This window comes from Chiloscyllium plagiosum, chromosome 11 (assembly GCF_004010195.1).
Source record: "Chiloscyllium plagiosum isolate BGI_BamShark_2017 chromosome 11, ASM401019v2, whole genome shotgun sequence".
Lineage (NCBI taxonomy): Eukaryota > Metazoa > Chordata > Chondrichthyes > Orectolobiformes > Hemiscylliidae > Chiloscyllium > Chiloscyllium plagiosum.
This window is the reverse complement of record NC_057720.1, coordinates 81768869-81788675: the sequence shown is the minus strand read 5'-3', so window position 1 is coordinate 81788675 and position 19807 is coordinate 81768869. Positions and strand designations below refer to the sequence as shown.

The 19807-nt window shown below is 45.1% G+C and overlaps 1 protein-coding gene across 2 annotated transcripts in view; it reads left to right on the top strand.

Annotated features, from left to right (window-relative positions):
• LOC122554624 (regulator of G-protein signaling protein-like) overlaps window positions 1–19807 on the top strand; it is a 106801-nt gene that overhangs the window by 72138 nt on the left and 14856 nt on the right. For both annotated transcript variants that reach the window (XM_043699945.1, XM_043699944.1), the window contains 5 exons: window positions 4447–4627; window positions 7314–7452; window positions 8816–8940; window positions 11561–11694; window positions 17629–17712. In XM_043699945.1, the coding sequence (XP_043555880.1) occupies window positions 4447–4627; window positions 7314–7452; window positions 8816–8940; window positions 11561–11694; window positions 17629–17712 (663 nt within the window). The remainder of the gene's footprint in view (window positions 1–4446; window positions 4628–7313; window positions 7453–8815; window positions 8941–11560; window positions 11695–17628; window positions 17713–19807) is intronic.

The window sequence follows — 19807 nt, the reverse complement described above, 5'->3', positions numbered from 1 at the left end:
CAGGAGTAATCCAGATATTACTACTCTCGAGGACCTCCTTTTTAAATTTCTGCCTAACTCTCTAATCTCCCTTCAGACTCTCAACCTTTTCCCTTCCATTGTCGTTGGTTCCAATGTGGACAATGACCTCCTGTTGGTCCCTCTCCCCCGTGAAAACATTCTGCACCCTCTCTGAGACATCCTTGATCTTGGCACCAGGGAAGCAACACACCATTCTGCTTTTTCTCTGCTGGCCATAGAAATGTCTGTCTGTACCTCGGACTGGAGAATCCCCTAATACAATTGATCTTTTGGAATTCGACGTACCCCTCATTGCATTCGAGCCAGTCTCAATACCAGAAACTTGGCTGTTCGTGCTACGTTCCCTTGAGAATCCATCACCCCCTACATTTTCCAAAACAGCATATCTTTTTTAAATGGGTATATCCACAAAGGACTCCTGCACTAGCTGCCTACCTCTCTTACTTTTCCTGGAGTTAACCCATCTATGTGACTGTATCTGGGACTCCCCCCCCACTTCCTATAACTGCCACCCATCACATACTGTTGCTGTTGCAAATTCCTCATTGCTTCTAACTGTCTCTCCAACCGATCCATTCGATCTGATAAGATTTGCAACCAACAGCATTTATGGCAGATATAATCCGCAGTAACCCTTAAACTCTCTTTAAACTCCCACATCTGACAAGAAGCGCATATCACTCTACCAAAGATCATTTTTGCTTCTTCACAATCTACAGACCCAGAAATTAACACTGTCTTATTCCTCTACGAACACTGCCCCAGGTTAAATTACTAATTATGACTTATATTTTAAGTTTAATCAAGAGACATATCTCCAAAAACATATAATCAAAAAAAATTCCACTCGACTCACTACTGCAGACTTTCTGTTGGACACACTTAAAATAACAATACACTTATCTGATTCTGTGCTGTGAACTTCACCCAACAGTTCCTCCAAGATCAGTTGTGAATTTCACTGTTTGTTAATTTTCCCAGATGCACTCCGATTTCTAGCGATAATATGAATTTAAACAGCAAAGGCAGTGACAGTTTCTTTCTTTCTCTCTCTCCTGCACTGACCTCACCATGTGCTTCCTTTGTCTGTTCCTCTCCCTTTTAAAACTGCTATTGTTTTGACTTTTTTTTTCCCCGAAGTTCCAAAACAATGCAACACATATAAAACAGTAATTTCTGCCCCTGGAATTCAAGGAAATCACCTCCAACACCTAAAATATCTCAAAAAAGGAGCAGCTGTTACAGCCAGAAATTTTTCCCTTCCTCCATCTTGGATTACCCAGAATCTGTTTATTTGGAAGCACTAGCTTTCAGAGCACTGCTCCTTCAGGTGATTGCGGAGAATAAGATTGTAAAACACAGAATGTGTTTACAGTGTGATATAACTGGATTTTTATTTTGAAAAAGACCACGATTGTTTGTTAAATCTCTCATCTTTTAGAATGACCACGTTGGTTTCAGTTCTTTCATATGTAAATCGCAAAACTTTTTTTAAAATTACATTTTCAAGTGCACTTTAACAATTGGTGTCACGATGGCCCGGGTAAGGGATTGAAGGTGCTAACTCCCTGTGAGGCTGTCTGTGCCACAATGGTCAGACTGATTCTCATTCAAAAAATGGATTTACAGAATCTTACATGGATTCATGTAGTTTTTGAGCAAAGTAAAATGGAATTCTGCAAGTACAAATTCGCCCCACAAACTTATTTGTATGTGTGCATGTGGGTGTGTGTGTGTTTGAGTGTCTGAGAGAGGGTGTGTGAGTGTGTGTGTTTAAGTCTGTGAGTGGGTGTATGTGAGAGTGTATGAGAGAGGGTCTGAGTGTGTGTGTGTGTCTGTCTGAGTGTGTGTCCGTCCGCGCGTGTGTGTGTGTGAGAGATTGTAAAGGGGTTTAAGTCTGTGAGAGGGTGTGTGTGAGTGTGTATGTGTGAGTGTATGAGAGAGGGTCTGAGTGTGTGTGTGTCTGTCTGAGTGTGTGTCCGTCCGTCCGTGTGTGTGTGTGTATTTAGTGCAATGGTAGTGGCATTGTAGTGTGGCATGAACCCAAGGTTCCGGTTGAGGCTGTCTCCATGGGTACCAAACTTGGCTATCAGCCTCTGCTCGGCCACATTTCGTTGTTGCCGGTCCTGAAATCCGCCTTGGAGGATGGCCAACCGAAGGTCTGAGGTTAAATGTCCCGGACCGCTGAAGTGTTCCCCAACTGGGAGGGAATACTCCTGTCTGTGGTGCCCATTCATCCATTGCTGTAGTCCCTGTTTGGTCTCACCAATGTACCATGCCTCAGGGCTTCCTTGCCTGCAGCGTATGAGATAGATAATGTTAGTTGGGCTGCCACGTACGTGGTGGGAGGTGTCCCCATGCGTAGTGATGGTGTCCGTGTTGACACTCTTACACGTCTTGCAGCGCCTACCGTGACAGGGTTGTATGGAGTTCTCCTGAAAGCTGGGCAGTTTGCTACGAGCCATGATCAGTTTGAGGTTTGGCAGTTGTTTAAAGGCAAGCAGTGGAGGTGTGGGGAAGGTCTTGGTGAGATGCTCATCCTCCTTGATAATGTGTTGCAGATCATGAAGAACATGGCGTAGCATTTCAGCTACTTGGAAGTAATGAACAACGAAGAGTACCCTGTTGGTTGCAGCACATGTCTGTCTCCTGAGGAAGTCATTATGGTTCCTCGCTGTGGCACGCTGGAACTGGTGGTCGATGAGTTGAGCATCGTACCCTGTTCGTTTGAGGGCATCCCTGAGTACTTCCAGGTGCCCGTCACGTTCCTTCGCATCTGAACAGATCCTGTGTATGCATAGGGCTTTTCCATAAGGGATGGCTGTTTTAATATGTTTTGGGTGGAAGCAGGAGAAGTGTAGCATTGTGAGGTTGTCTGTGGGTTTGTGGTAGAGTGTGGTGCTGAGGTGTCCATCCTTGATGGAGATGCATGTGTCCAAGAATGAGACAGATAATAGAGAGTAGTCCATGGTGAGTTTGATGGTGGGATGAAACTTGTTGATATCACTGTGTAGTTGCTTCAGTGCCTCCTCGCCATGGGTCCAGAGGAAGAAAATGTCATCGATGTACCTGGTGTATCGTGTTGGTTGGAGGTCTTGTGTAGAGAAGAAGTCTTGTTCAAACCTGTGCATAAAAATGTTGGCATACTGGGGTGCAAATTTGTTCCCCATGGCTGTTCCATGTGTCTGGATGAATGGACACTACAGGACAATCGACAAACAGTAGTGCCCCCTCCCACTCGGAGATCACTTCAGCGGTCCGGGACATTTGCACCTTCGGGTGACTGTTCTCCAAGGCTGACTTCGGGACAGGCAACAACAAAAAGTGGCCGAGCAGAGGCTGATAGCCAAGTTTGGTACCCATGGGGATGGCCTCAACCGGGACCTTGGGTTCATGTCACACTACAGGTGACCCCATTGCATTACACACGCACACAGACAGACGGACGATCACACAGACAGACGGACAGACACATTCACACACACACACACAGACACTCTCTCATACCCACACACACACACAGACACTCTCTGGGGTGAATTTGTACTTGCAGAATTCCATTTTACTTTGCTCAAAAACTACATGAATCCATGTAAGATTCTGTAAATCTATTTTTAGATGAGAATCAGTCTGACCATTGTGGCACAGGCAGCCTCACAGGGAATTAACACCTTCAATACCTTATCTGAGCCGACATGATACCAATTGTTAAAGTGCACTTAAGAATGTAACTTTTTTTAAAAAGTTTTGCGATTTACATATGAAAGAACTGAAACCAACATTCAGCTCATTACGAGGTCATTCTAAAAGCTGAAAGACTTAACAAACAATCGTGGTCTTTTTCAATATATAATTTCAGTTACATTACACTGTAAACGTTTGCTATAATTTCTGTGTCTTATTCTCCACAATCACCTGATGAAGGAGCAGCACTCCGAAGCAAGTGCTTATACCTGGTGTTGTGAGATTTTTAACTTTGTATGATTCCACAACTGTCACTGCCCACTTCAGCCATCTTCATTGCATCAAAGAAATTCTCCTCTCTGGTTTTGGGCAGTAATTTAAAGTCTGTGTTCCTGTCTGTGTACTGACCCTCCCACTGGCATTGACTCTGTTGAAACCCCCCCCCCCAAGATTTTGACCACGTCTATCAAAGCTCCCTTTGATTCCCCCACCACTTTGAGGAGCCCTGTCCTAGATTCTCCAGCCCCTCCACATTTCTGAAGTCCCTAGGCACTGTCTCCTTCATGCCCCCTCCTGAACACTGCCCTCAACTATTAAGCAAAGTCAGTTCAGGGAAGAGGGCAACTCCCCGAGGAGAGAAAGGATGGAGACCTTGCATGGGGAATGTGAAGGTGAGTGTAACCTTGTAATGAGCTGATCCCCTCCATCCTGCTAACACCTTTCTCGCTCTGCTATTTCCAGACAACTTGGCATCTCGTACCATGACCAGGGTGCCATCCCAGGGCAGCTCCTTCGTTCTCCGAGGGGCCGATTATGTGGACGATTCTGACACCCCCCACTTGAAAAGGCGAATGATGTTCAATCGACAGCTCATCGTCAACTACCTGGTCAATGATTTGCACTTCTGCATGGAGATCGAGCAGTAAGTGGGTGCAAGAGTGGGCATCTGGATAACTGCTTGCCTGGTGATGATGTCCACTGGGTGAAGGTGGAAGGATGAATGCTTAATATTGGTGCATGTTTGTGCACGGTGCTGAATAATTTACTGCCTGTCCCTAGTTGCCCCTTGAGAAGGTGGGGTGAGCTGCCTTCTTGAATCGCTGCAGTCCATGTGCTGTAGGTAGACCCACAATTCCCTTAGACAGAGAATTCCAGGAATTTGGCCCAGCAATAGTGAAGACATAGTGATGAATTTCCATCTCAGGATGATGAGTTGCTTGGAGGGAGACTCGCAAGGGGGGTGGTGTTCCCATGTATCTGCTACCCTTGTCCTTGGAAGTGGTTGTGAGTTTGGAAAGTGCTGTCTATAGATCTTTGGTGAGTTTCTGCAGTGCATCTTGTAAATAGTATGTACTGCTGCTACTGAGCATTGATGGTAGAGAGAGTGGATGTTTGTGGATGTGGTGCCAATCAAGTGGCTGATTTGCCTGGATGGTGTTGAGCTTCTTGAGTGTTGCTGAGCTGCACTCATTCAGGCAACTGGGGAGGATTCTGTCACACTCCTGGCTTGTGCTTTGTGGACAGGCTTTGGGGAGTCAGGAGGTGAATTACTTGCCACAGTATTCCTAGCCACTCACTTTCTCTTGCAGCCAATGCATTTATGTGGTGAGCCCCACTGAGTTTCTGGTCAATGGTAATCCCCAGGAAGTTAGTAGTGGGTGATTTAGTGATGGTAACAGCATTGAATATCAAGGGGTGTTGATTAGATTATCTTTTATTGGACATGATCATTGCCTAACACTTGTGTTGTGCGAATGTTACTTGCCACTTGTCAGCCCGAGCCTGGATATTGTTCAGATTTTGTTGCATGAGAAGGTGGACAGCTTCAGTATCTGTGGTGTTGTAATATTGCTGAACATTGTACAATCATTGGCGAACATCCTCACTTCTACCAATGATGGAGGGAAGGTCATTGATGAAGCAGTTGAAGATGGTTGGGATGGGCGGCATGGTGGCACAGTGGTTAGCACTGCTGCCTCACAGCGCCTGAGACCCGGGGTTCAATTCCCGACTCAGGCGACTGACTGTGTGGAGTTTGCACGTTCTCCCCGTGTCTGCGTGGGTTTCCTCCGGGTGCTCCGGTTTCCTCCCACAGTCCAAAGATGTGCAGGTCAGGTGAATTGGCCATGCTAAATTGCCTGTAGTGTTAGGCAAGGGGTAAATGTAGGGGTATGGGTGGGTTGCGCTTCGGTGGGTCGGTGTGGACTTGTTGGGCCGATGGGCCAGTTTCCACACTGAAAGTAATCTAATCTAATCTAATCTAAGGACACTACCCTGAGGAACTCCTGCAGAGTTGTCCTGGAGCTGAGATGACTGACTTCTAATACTGCTCCCCTCAAATACTTCCAGGACAGCTACAGCACAAGATTAGATACACAGTAAAGCTTCCTCTACAATGACCCATAAGACCATAAGTTACAGGAGCAGAATGAGCCCATCAAGTCTGGTCCGCCATTTGATCGTGGTAATTTGTTTCTCAACTCCATTCTCCCTGTAACTTTGATCCCCTTACTAATCAAGAACATAATTAGTTCTGACTTAAATGCACTCCATGATTTGGCCTCTACAGCCCTGTCCAGCAATGAGCTCCACAGATTAACCACCCTTGGACTGATGCATTTCTCCTCATCTCAGCTCGAAAGGTTGTCCCTTCATTCTGAGGCTGTGCCCTTGGGTCTGAGTCTCTCCTACTAGTGGAAACACTTTCTCTACGCCCACCCTATCCAGGCCTCTCAGCATTCAGTCAGTTTCAATCAGATCCCTCCTCATCCTTCTAAACTCCATTGAGTGCAAACCCAGAGTCCTCAACCACTCCTCATATGACAAGCTTTTCATCCCTGGGATCATTCCTGTAAACCTTTTCCCTCCAATGACAGCCCATCCTACCTTAGATATAGGGCCCAAAACTATTCACCATATTCTAAATATGGTCCAACCAGAGCAACGTACAGCTTCAGCAGTAAATCTCTGCCCCTGTGTTCTAGCTGTATTGCAGTGAATACTAACATTGAGTTTACCTTCCTAAATACCAACCGAACCTAAATTTAACCTTGAATCCTTTGTATGTCAGATATCCAAAGCCTTTCCCAGTTTATAAACCAATCTCTGCCTCTACTCTTCCTACCAAATTGCATAACCTCGCACGTTCCCGCATTATATTTCATCTGCCCATTCTCTGAGCCTATCCAAGTCCTTCAACATCTTCCCCGCCTTCTTCAACACCTGTCCTTCCATGTGTCATCTGGAAACTGAGGAAAAAGAGCCTCAGTTCCTTTGTCTACACCGTTAATGTACAACGTGAATAGGTGTAGTCCCAACATGGACCCCTACAGGTCGCCACAGGATAAAGTTCCTCTACATTGTCATGGGAGTTTTTGATGGAGACAGGGAGTTAGACACAGAGTAAAGCTCTCTCTGTACGGTACCTATCAGACACTCGCAGGACAGGGACAATCTGGGGTTAAACACAGAGTAAAGCTCCCTCTGCACTTTCCCCATCAAACACTCCCAGGATAGGGACAGCATGGGGTTAGCTACAGAATGAAGCTGTGCTTGAAAATGATTTGTTTCAGTGCTGGTTACTCTGTTCCATGTCTCTGCTTTCTCAGCTATGTGAAACGGGCAGAAGCTGCAATCGTCATGGCTCGAGTGGGACTGCACGATGAGATTTACGAAGGGTTGCTCAGGGCAAAAGTGGAAATGATCATCAGACTCTTTCTGCACGCGGACACGCTGCCGAGGCTCAGGGTAAGCACCGTCAGCCTGGGCTGAAGGGCCTTGCTGCTGTCTCAGCTTATTAACTTAGGGTGGCACGGTGGCTCACTGGTTAACATAGCTGTCTCACAGCGCCAGGGACCCGGCTTCGATTCCAGCCTCGGGCGACTGTGTGGAGTTAGCATATTCTCCCCGTGTCTGCATGAGTTTGCTCTGAGTGCTCCAGTTTCCTCCCAAAGTCCAAAGATGTGCAGGTCAGGTGGATTGGCCGTGCTAAATTGCCCCAAAGTGTTCAAGGATGTTTAGGTTAGGTCACGGGTATAGAATAATGGGGTTGGATTGGTGTGGACTTGGGCTGAAGGGCCTTTTTCCACACAGTAGGAATTCTGTGAACGCTGAGACCGCGTTCACAGGGGCCTGCCTCCTTCATCACTGTGAGGGTCAGCACCTTCAGACAGACCATTGAGCCTGCTCCATCATTCAGTCCCATCATACACCCCCCCCCCCCCGAGCCAGGGCTAGCACCAAAATCATGGGACCCACTGTTCCCTCATCTCCTACCGGATCACCCTAATTGAGTGCAAGTTCGTGGCATAAAATAATGTGAAATTTCAAGCAATTGTTATAGTGCACATGGAGGCCATTCTGCCCAACCTGTCTGGCCTGGCTGTCTGAATGAGTGTCATTCTCCTGCCTTCTCCCTGTCACCCTGCACATTGTTCCTTTTCAAATAACAGTCTCATTCCCTTCGGAATGTTTCAATTGAAGCTGCCTCCACCACACTCTCAGGCAGTGCATTCCACACCTTAACCACTCACTGGCTGAAAATGTTTTTCCTCATCTCACTTTTTTGTCCCTTTTCCTGATTACTTTCAATCTGTGTCCTCTCGCTCTCAATCCTTCCATGAGTGGGAACATTTTCTCCCTGTTTACTCTATCCAGACCCCTCCTGATTTTGAATTCCTCAATCACATCTCCTCTCAGCCTTCTCTTCTCCAAGAAAGACAGTCCCGACTTCTCCAATCTATCTTTACAGCTGCCGTTCCTCATCTATGCAATCTTTCATTTTATTAAGTATACATTGTTCTCCTTTTCTTTATCAGTTTCTTTGTCCTGCTTTGTTCAATTCTAAAATTATCCCAATCCTCAGGCTTCCAGCTTTCTTTGGAAACTTTATAAGCCTCATTTAATGCTTTATATAACTCCCTTTGTTCGTCATGGTTCTCTTGTTTTTCCCTGTGAGTATTTCATATCTGGCGCCCTTCATCCCCAGACGGGATCCTTTTGGGAATCCAATGGGGTTGGTTGGTCAAGGGGATGGAGCACCCTTTGAGGTCTGAGGCACCTGATGGAAACCATGTCTTGTGTGTGACGTTGGCGTTTTCTTTCCGGGAAGGTGAATATCACAGACTATGAGAAAGACAGAGTCATTATGAGCAGCCGCCATGGCAAACTGGAGCCGGATCTGTTCCACCAAGCACGGATGACTATCATCCTCCCTCTGCTTTACTTCTGGAGAAGGTCAGTTCTCTCACCGCAAGAAGGGTCTCACAGTGTGATGATGCAATGGCTTTACGAGGTGTATTTTGTCCTGATTGCTTTTAAGAGAGAGATTGAACAAGAGGCGTCCAGCAGTCTGTGGTCACATAAACAGCTTGCGAGGCCTTGGGGTGTTTTTTTTTAAGATGGACCAATAGAATCAACCTGGATGGGTGTGACCAGACTCAAGGGCCAGAAATTTTAGATTTTTTTAGTATTTTAGGCTTAGCTTTAAGCAGTTGCTGTTGGTGTCTTAACAGGGCAGAAGCTGCAGTAAATGTCTCCTGACTGCTACTCTCTCTGAGTTTTCACTTGATATTTTTTCTCCCTCTCTCTGCTGCTGCTGGATTATACGTGAGACAATCTGTTTTTGTATTTGCCTTTTTGCCAAGGGGTGTATTTATGGGATGTTACGAAGTGGAACTGTTAATTAGTAATAGTTCCTGAATCTACCATTCTGATAAATTTACCAATGGAGTTGTTACTCTAAATTCCTTATTTTTGTTTTTGTATTTTAACTATCGTGTTTAAATAAATTGTTTTGCTTAACATCAAGTAGTAGACCAGACGTTCTGCATCTGGGACACAGCACTTTCAAATAAGTAAAAGTTCAGGTCTAGGCTACCTTCTTAATATATTTGGAGAGGATCTGGTCTGGTCCATAACAACAGCAACACTGGATCCACTGGAGAGTGCCAGTGCGATGCTGGCACCAGGGCCAATATCACTGCACTTGGTATTGCTCTGGGCATATGGGTTCAAATCCCACCTTCGCACCTGACGGAATTCCAGTTGAGTGCATGAATCTGAAATTGGAAGCCAATCTCAACGATGGTGATCGTGATGATTGCAGCATTGACTTGCTTTGATTTCCTTCCCTGAGGAAAGGGAACTTTTTATGCGGTCTGGCCTCTGTGAGAGTCCAGACCCACAGCCATGCTGTTGACTCCAAACTCTGCTCTGGATATGGCCCAGCAAGGCCACAGTTCAGTGGCAACTAGGGGCGGGCAACAAATGCTGGCCTTGCCCATAACCCATTTTTTAAAAAAAACTCCTTGGAGTTGGCATTTGGGCAGCTCTCAGCACAGGTCTTCATGCTACATGGCATTTGAAATGGCAGCCGAATGCCAGCCACATGCCTCCTCTAAGTGAGAGAGATAGTTTTTTTGTAAATATATTTATTAGCAAATTTTGTTTAACTTTACAAACATATAAAATTATTGAAATAACAAATATCAGTATAATAAAAAGAAAACAAACACAAAAACAATACAATTACTGTCTCCTAACTGTTAACCTACCCTCTAATACAAAACAAACCCTAACACTGTGCAAAGCAACACCAAAAAAAGAAAGAAAAGCAAAAAAAAATGCAGAATACAGAACAGCTATGCTCAGCGCAAAGCTCCCAAACAGAGGAACGGGAGCATTGTATATATACCCGTATTAACTCAGGAGGCCCCCTCCAGGGCCCAGGGCTTGACAAATCTAACCATCCTGGTTAAACAAATGCCCGAGTTAAGATAACTAACAAATCTGTTTCCAAATAACTCAAGTAGGGCTGCCATGTCTTATAAAAATGGCCTGTTGTGTGGTGCACCATGTTTGTAAAAATGTCCAAGGGAATGTGCTCCATAATTAATTTTGGCCATCCCAGCAAGCCCGGTGGGTTGAGAGAGACAGTTAACTTTCAATAGTTGCTTGAAGCTGGCTGTGGAAGCTTTTATTCCTCTACAAGCTGGGGTTCTCTTCCTGCTTCCAGAATTCCATGTGAGATCATCTATTTTACTGAATTTGTTTTTACCAAGAGAGTGTGTTTATGGGATGTCTCTATGGGATGGTTGCTGTTTAGCAGTGAAATAATCTATTATTCTGTGAAGTTTTTTTCCAATAGAGTTAAGTTATTGCAGTTCTTCTTTCTTTTGTTTGTATTTTAACTAGAGGGAAAGAGTGTGTTTTGCTTTGAGCCTGGTCATCTGACCAATTAAATTGCATCTGGAACACATCTGGAAAAATAAGAAAAAGCCAGTGGCTAGGCTATCTTCTTAAAGTGGGACAAAGTGAGGACTGCAGATGCTGGAGACCAGAGTTGAAAAAATGTGGTGCTGGAAAAACACAGCAGGCTTGTGTCCGAAACGTCGATTCTCCTGCACCTCGGATGCTGCCTGGCCTGCTGTGTTTTTTCAATTATCTTCTTAAAGTGACCTATCTGACAGTGCAGCACTCCTTCAGTACTCACCTGTCTGCATTATGAGTCCCAGTGAAGTTTGAACATGTAACCTTCAGGACACTTTGGAAGTGCTGAGCCATGTTTTAGTTTTATTATTCATTTTGTGGGATGCGGGGGTCGCTGGCTGGGCCACCATTTATTGCCCATACCTAGTTGCCTTTGAGAAGGTGGTGGTGAGCTGCCTCCTTGAACCGCTGCAAGTCTACCTGACGTGGGTTGACACACAATGCCATTAGGGAGGGAATTCCAGGATTTTTGAAAATATCCGGTACTTGTAAAGGGTATGTGAGAGGGGGAGTGATAGACTCCCGAATGTTTTCGTCAGAGATAGACATCTTCATCTCTCTCTTTCTCTGTCTGTCCTTGTCACAGATTCTGTGTAATGAATGCTTGGAGGATATTTGGGAAACCTAGGCCTCCATGGAAGAAGGAGTCCTCATCTCCAAATTATCTCTATCCATCTCTTCAATATATGCTGAGTGACTTGGTGCCTCAGTATACTTCAGGTCAGCATCACCCCAAGAATGAATGGCAAAGATTAAATCAGTTTGAACTGAATCATTGAAATTAGTTTGCACCTCAGTCATTCTGTTTTCTTTTTCTGACTCAGTGGCTGAAAAATGTATTAGTCTACCTTCCATTCTACGTCACCTCATTCTGCAACCCCCTTGCACACCCCACCGTCTGCCTGCCATGAAACTGGGCCAGGAGGCTCTGCTTTGTTTTTTGACTGTAATCATTTGACACAAAGCCTTTGGCTGGCACCATTCCATTGTCAGTCACAGGGTCAAATAAAAGAGTCATGTGGAGCTTGAAAAGTCATAGACTGACACTCCTATCTGAGTGTCGATGGCGTCAATGTAGAGGAAGGTTTACTTTGTATTGAACCCCCCCCCCCATGCTGTCCCTGTCCTGGGTGTGTTTGATGGGGACAATGTAAAGGGAGCTTTACTCTGTATCTAACCCCATGCTGTCCCTGGCCCTGGAAGTATTTGATGGAGACAATGTAGAGAGAGGTTTACTCTGTATTTAACCCCATGCTATCCCCGACCTGGCAGTGTTTGATGAGGACATTGTAGAGAGAGCTTTACATTGTATCAAATCCTATGCTGTACATGTTTTGGGAATGTTTGATGGGGACATTGTAAAGGCAGCTTTCCTCTGTATCTAACCCCGTGCTGTCTCTGTCCTTCAAGTATTTGATGGAGAAAGTGTAAAGAAACCTTTACTCTGTTTCGAATCCCATGCTGTATATGTCCTAGGAGTGTTTGTTGGGGACAGTATAGAGGAAGCTTTACTCTGTATTTAACCTAATGCTGTACCAGTCCTGGAAGTGTTTGATGGGACAGTGTTAAAATATAGAAACATTTGGAAATCTATGACCTTTCATCAGAACTGGGAAAAGTGATTGGTGTACCAGACTTGGAGCAGCTCAAGAATCAAGGGGCAAATGGGGAAACATCCAACAAATATCACTGGAGAAAAGGTCCGAGGGAAAGTAATGGACAATTTCAGGATGGCAACCCGTAACTAGTGGAGTACCGCTGGGATCAGTGCTGAGGCTTCAATTATTTACAATATACAGTGATTTGGATGGGGGAAGTGAATGTATAATCACCTAATTTGTGGATGACACAAAAAAATAGGTGGGAAGGCAAGTGGTGAGGATGATGCAAAGAGGGATATTTGGCAGGTTAAGCGACTGAGCAAAAACTTGGCAAATGGAATATAATATGGGAAGGAGTGAGGTTATGCACTTTGGCCAGAACAATAGAAGTGTTGAATGTTATTTACATGGGGAAAGACTGCAGAAAACTATGGAACAGAAGGGTTTGAGCGTCCTTGTATATGAATCATAAAAAGGCGAGCATACAAATTCAACATGGAATAGGGACGGCAGATAAAATGTTGGCCTTTATTTAAAGAAGGGAGGTTTTGCTTAAAAACTGTATTACTCAGACCACAGCTGGAATACTGTAAACAGTTTTACGGCCCTTATATGAGAGAAGATGGTGTCGGAGGCAATTGAAGGTTGACTTTAATAATACCGGTTAAAGAGGGACTGCCTTATGAGGAGAGATTGAGTAGGTTGGGCTTGTATTCAATGGAATTTAGAAGAATGAGAGGAGACCTAATTTAAACATAGAGGATTCTTGCAGGATTTGAGAGAGTAGATGTGAAAAGGTTGTTTCTCCTTGTGGGAGAATCTCGGACCAGAGGACATCATCTGAGAATAAGGGGTCATTTGTTTAAGGTAGAGATGAGAAGAAAGTGATCAGATGGTAGTGAATCTGTAAAATTCTTTACCACAGAGGGCTGTCGAGGCTGGGTCATAAAGTATGTTCAAGGCTGAGATAGATCTTTAATCAGGAAGGAATCAAAGGTTATGGGGAAAAGGCAGGAAAGTGGAGTTGGGGGTGATCAGATCAGACGATCTCATTCAATGGTTGAGCAGACTTGATGGGCTGAATAGCCTACCTGTGGCTAATGGTCAGATCAAATAGGAACAGGTGTAGACCATTTAGCCCATTGAGTACACTCATTCAGTGCAGTCATGAGTAATCTTGAGACCTACCTCCACTTTCGAGATCACTCGTCGTGTCCTTTGGTTTTGTGACAAATGCTCTGTCTCCCTCAGCCTTACACAGATTCAGTGATGGGGCATCTGTGACCCTCTGGGTGATTCACAACCTTCTGAGTGAAGAGAGTTCCCCTCATCTCAGTCTCTGAAGTGATCATCCCCCTCGCCCCGTGTTTTGGACTCTCCTGACCAATGGAAACGGTCGCTGTGTCTACCCTCTGTTTCACAGCCTTGTAGGTTTCAGTATGATCACCTCTCATCCCTCGCCCCTTCAGAGAGTCCTCTTTTACGCAGCCTGTGTCACCATAGGGAGGAGACCCTCACCTCAGTGGCCAATATAGTGAGCATTCACTGCTGTGTCTCCACTGCACATTTTCTCCTCTAGGGTCAAACTCAACACAGCACTCCAGATGTTCTCTCATAAAAAGCTGGTACATCCGTAGTGGACCCCACCCTCTTTATTCCTGTACTCTGCTGTCCTTGCATAAGCAGCCATTTTGTCGTCTGTTTTCCTGTCTTCCTAATAGTTTGCTGTACCAATTTTCACAAGTCTCAAAGGGGAGGCAGAGCTGGTACTAAATAGAGTCACAGAGATGTACAGCATGTACACTTTGGTCCAACTCATCCAGGCCGACCAGATATCCTAACCTAATCTAGTCCCTTTTCCCAGCACTTGGCCCATATCTCTCTAAACCCTTTTTATTCATATACCCATCCAGATGCCTTTTAAATGTTGTAATTGCATTAGCCTCTATCATTCCTCTGGCAGCTCATTCCATATACGCACCACCCTCTGTGTGAAAAAGTTGCCCCTTAGGTTCCCTTTTAAATATTTCCCCTCTCACCTTAAACCTATGCCCTCTAGTTCTGGACTTCCCCTAGCCCAGGGAGAAAGATGTTATCTGTTTATCCTATCCAAGCCCTTCATGAATATAGGAACCTCCATAAGATCACCCCTCATCCTCTGACATTCCAGGGAAAATAGCCCCAGCCTATTCAGCCTCTCTCTATAGCTCAAACCCTCCAACCCTGGCAACCTCCTTGTAAATCTTTTCTGAATCCTTTCAAGTTCAAACCAATGATGGAGTACTACAAAAGGAGATAGGAGTAGCAGAAATAAAGAAACGTAAGATATATTTGGGAATGTTATAAATGGAACAACAGAAACATCAGAAACTGCTGTCTTTTGCAATGGATTCTGATCTGAGGTTGAGTCAAAAAGACTGAAGTGTCTCACTGATGTGGGTTTGCCTCCAACAGCTTATTTTACTTCAGGTGGCAATGCTTGTTATCTTGTTATGTCTTCTGATCCATATGTTATGGTATGAGAGACTATGGATATTATGGTATTGAAGAATCCAACAAAGAACAAGAAACAATACAGCACAGGAACAGCCCTTCGGCCCTCCAAGCCTGCGTGAACACATATTGCCCTTCCATACTAAAACTGTCTTCACTTACAGGATTCATATCCCTCGATTCCCTTAATATTCATGCATTCCTCCCGGTGCTTCTTAAATGCTGCTATTGTATCTGCTTCCGCCACCTCCTCTGGCAACGCGTTCTAGGCACTCACCACCCTTTGTGCGAAAATGCAGACATTACAGGTGTGTGGTGAAAGTACACACATTACATTTTCGATACATATGTTAAAAAAAAAGGATAACTTGGGAAATGGTAGGGCCACTCAAGGATAAAGGAGGGAACTTGTGCTTGGAGGCAGAGGATGTAAGGGAAGTCCTAACTGAGTACTTTGTGTTGGTATTCACCCAGGAGAAGAACATGGAAGATAATGAGATTTGTGTGGAGCATGCTAATATGCCAGGGCGTATTGAGATCAAGAGAGAAGTGGTATTGGGTCTCTTGAAGGATATTAAAGTGGATAAGCCCCCAAAGCCTGATGGTGTTTACCCCAGGTTATTGAGAGAGGCAAGAAAGGAGATAGGAACTGACATATGTTACAACTAATGATTTATATACAAACATTGCATTCCTCAGACACATTGGTGTCTTGGCTAACATGGAACATTACAACAGAGCAGCATGCTTCCAGTAGAGTGCCATGCTTCAAGTGACCCAAGATAAGATGGAGTCTGAGACGTTTCTGTCCTCCGGTTGCTTGCTGTGATCTAGGGACGATGCCATGAGTGTGTCTCTTAAAGGTATGCCGACTCTGAGAAACAATAACAACACCATTCTTCAGTGGTCACTGGAACATCATCACACGCCAAAGACAGGAAGGTCAGTGCAAGCAAGATGGAGAACAACTTTGGAAGATGATGAGAAGTTCAAGGTGCTGCTTTAAGAACCGAATGGAGGCATTCTGCATGGCCAGTCCACGTTGCCTTTTCATCCTGTGTAGAAAACAGAACAACACGGGGCTGCAATCAGTCATAAACTGTAGTCTCATCTGGGCCTTGGGCAGCATGGAGAGATGGCCCAAAAGGATAGTTGTTACATCTTCCTGGATAGGGAACGGTGGGGTTTTAGGGGTGAAAGAGGAGTGGACCAGAATGTCATGGAGGGAGCATTCCCATCAGAATGCTGAGCGGGGCAGATTCATGTACACAGATCTTTGAAAGTTGCCACCCAGGTAAATAGTGCGGTGAAGAAGGCAGATGGCGTACTGGCTTTTATTGGTAGAGGAATTGAGTTCCGGAGTACTGAGGTCTTGTTGCAGTTGTATAAGACTCTGGTGCGGCCGCATCTGGAGTATTGTGTGCAGTTTTGGTCGCCATACTATAGGAAGGATGGGGAAAGGGGGCATAGCTTTAAATTAAGTGGGGGTAGTTATAGGACAGATGTTAGGGGTAGGTTCTTTACTCAGCGTGTCGTGAGTTCATGGAATGCCCTGCAGTAGCAGTGGTGGACTCTCCCTCATTATGGGCATTTAAGCGGGCATTGGATAGGCATATGGAGGATAGTGGGCTAGTGTAGGTTAGGTGGGCTTGGATCGGCGCAATATCGAGGGCCGAAGGGCCTGTACTGCGCTGTATTCTTCTATGTTCTATGTTCTATATGTTCTATATGGAGTCAGCATCATGGTAGAGCCGATGGCAATGTTGGATGGTGAAATGTCTTTTATACGTTGTAATTGCATCCACATCCATCACTTCTCCTGGAAGCTCATTGCACACACGAACTGCTATCTGTGTGAAAACAATTGCCCCTCATGTCTTTTCTAAATCTTTCTCCCTTCACCTTAAATATATGTCCCTTAGACTTGAAATCCCCCACCTTAAGGAAAATCGACCTGCCGTTCACCTTATTTGTACACCTCGTGATTTTATAAACCTCTACAAGGTCACCTCTCAACCTCCTATGTTCCACTGAGAAAAAGGTCCCAGTGTATCCTAAAAATTCAAACCCTCCATTTCCAGCAAGTCTCTTCTGAAACCTCTCCAGATTTATAATATCCATCCTATAACTGGGCAAGTAGAACTGGACACAGTATTCAAGAAGAGACCTCACCACCGTCCTGCACAACTTCAACATGACGTCCCAACTCATATATTCAAAAGATCTGAGCAATGAAGGCAAGCATTCTAAATGCCTTCTTAACCACCTTCTATACGTCATGCAAAAATAATGTACGTGAAGGCTGGGAACACGGAGAACCTGATTGGTTTCCCTTGTTTCCAGTGAGAGTGGGAGGGAAAGAGATGGCGTTGAGGGAGATATATTTTAATGTGAACCTGTATTGTTTAGGCCTTTAGTACACAGCGATATCATGTAAACACAGTTGGACAGAGTCAGCACTTGGTCACAATCCTTAGTCTAGTGTGAAATGTTCTAATGTGAGATGGTTCTAGTGACTGTGCTATCGTTTTGAGTCACTGTTGGCTCATCTGTTTTCTAGAGGAGTTCCCGACACTCCGGTTCTCACTGTCCAAGGGGATCCAGTTACTGATTCCTCAGGAGAAGGATGAGACCCAGACTGCAGGTGAGACCCAGTCCTGAGCCGGCCATAATTTGGAATTCTGCTCAGATTGGCCTTTTATGGAGGCAGGGTTCCCGCTTGGAATAAGAACATAAAGGCTCAGCACATCAGGGAGGGACCTTATTTATAATGTTAATGTTTTGAGTGGACTGTGACTCTGCTTCAGAACTTCAAAGGACTGAGCTCTGGGACTCTGTGGAAATAACATCCACCTTCCCTTCCAGTGTCCCTGGTTTGGAATAGATATTTTCCAAATCAACCTGTTCAGAGACGTCATGACACCCCTCCGGAGCAGGTGGGACTTAAACCCAGGCCTCCTGGCTCAGAGGAGGACACTGGCATTGTGCCATGAGGGCCCTCCTGGTCTTGGCAAGATATGTCTGAACATGTTGATCAGAAGATGTCATAACACACCTCTGGCACAGGGACCTCAACCCAGGCCTCCTGGTCCGGGGGGTGGTAAAGATACTGCGCTCCTGGTCCGGGGGGTGGTAAGGATACTGCGACTGAGCCACAATTTGACCCACCTCAACTTTGACCCACCTCAACTTACACCTGTCTAGAGGAGGTGGGACTTGACCCCAGCCCTCCCAGTACAGAAGTACCTGGTTAGGTTCAGTTGTCAGCAGCTGCCCTTTATAAATCCACGCTGATTCTCTCTGATCCCTTTATAAATCCAATGATTCTCTCTGGTCACTGTCTGAATGTTTTCAAGGTGTTGCTTAATGTAATTGCCGAGCAATATATATATAAGATTTGTTTGTTTCCCTCTTGCACCTTTTGTAATTAGCAGAGTAACAGGTATAAATTTGAAATGAAAGATCAGATTTAGTTTGATTTTTTCTGTGTATTTCTGTCACACTCTCTCTCTCTCGCTGTTTCGATAAGACCATTAGACATAGGAGCAGAAATTAGGCCATTCAGCCCATCGAGTCTGCTCCGCCTTACAATCATGGCTGATAGGTTTCTCAACCCCATTCTCCCACTTTCTCCCCATAACCCTTGATCCTCTTGATACTCAGAACCTATCTATCTCAGTCTTAAATATACTTAATGACCTGGCCTCCACAGACTTCTGTGGTAATGAATTATATAGATTCACCACTCTTTGGCTGAAGAAGTTTCTCTTTATCTCCATCCTAAAATGTCTTCCCTTCGCTCGAAGGCTGTGCCCCTAGTCTCTCCTACCAATGGAAACATCTTCCCAACATCTACTTGGTCCAGTCTTCTTTAAGTTTCAATTTGATTCTCTCTCACCTTCTAAACTTCATCTATTATAAACCCAGAGTCCTCAAACATTGCTCATATGTTAAGCTTTTCATTCCTGAGTCAATTATCGTGAACCTCCTCTGAACACCGTCCAGAGCCAGTACATTCTTGCTGAGATATGGGGCCCAAAATTGCACACAATACTTCAAATGTGGTCTGACCAGAGCCTGATAGAGCCTCAGAAGTACATCCCTGCTTTTATAGACAATAGACAATAGGTGCAGGAGTAGGCCATTCAGCCCTTTGAGCCTGCACCGTCATTCAATATGATCATGGCTGATCATTCCTAATCAGTATCCTCTTCCTGCCTTATCTCCATAACCCTTGATTCCACTATCTTTGAGAGCTCTATCCAACTCTTTCTTAAATGAATCTAGAGACTTGGCCTCCACTGCCCTCTGGCATAGAGCATTCCACACAGCCACCACTCTCTGGGTGAAGAAGTTTCTCCTCATCTCTGTCCTAAATGGTCTACCCCGTATTTTTAAGCTGTGTCCTCTGGTTCGGCACTCACCCATCAGCGGAAACATGTTTCCTGCTGCCAGAGTGTCCAATCCTTTCATAATCTTACATGTCTCAATCAGATCCCCTCTCAGTCTTATAAACTCAAGGGTATACAAGCCCAGTCACCCCAGTCTTTCAGTGTAAGGTAGTCCCACCATTCCAGGAATTGACCTCGTGAACCTACACTGCACTCCCTCAATAGCCAGAATGTCTTTCCTCAAATTTAGAGACCTGAACTGCACACAATACTCCAGGTGTGGTCTCACCAGGGCCCTGTACAACTGCAGAAGAACCTCTTTGCTTCTATACGCAATCCCTCTTGTTA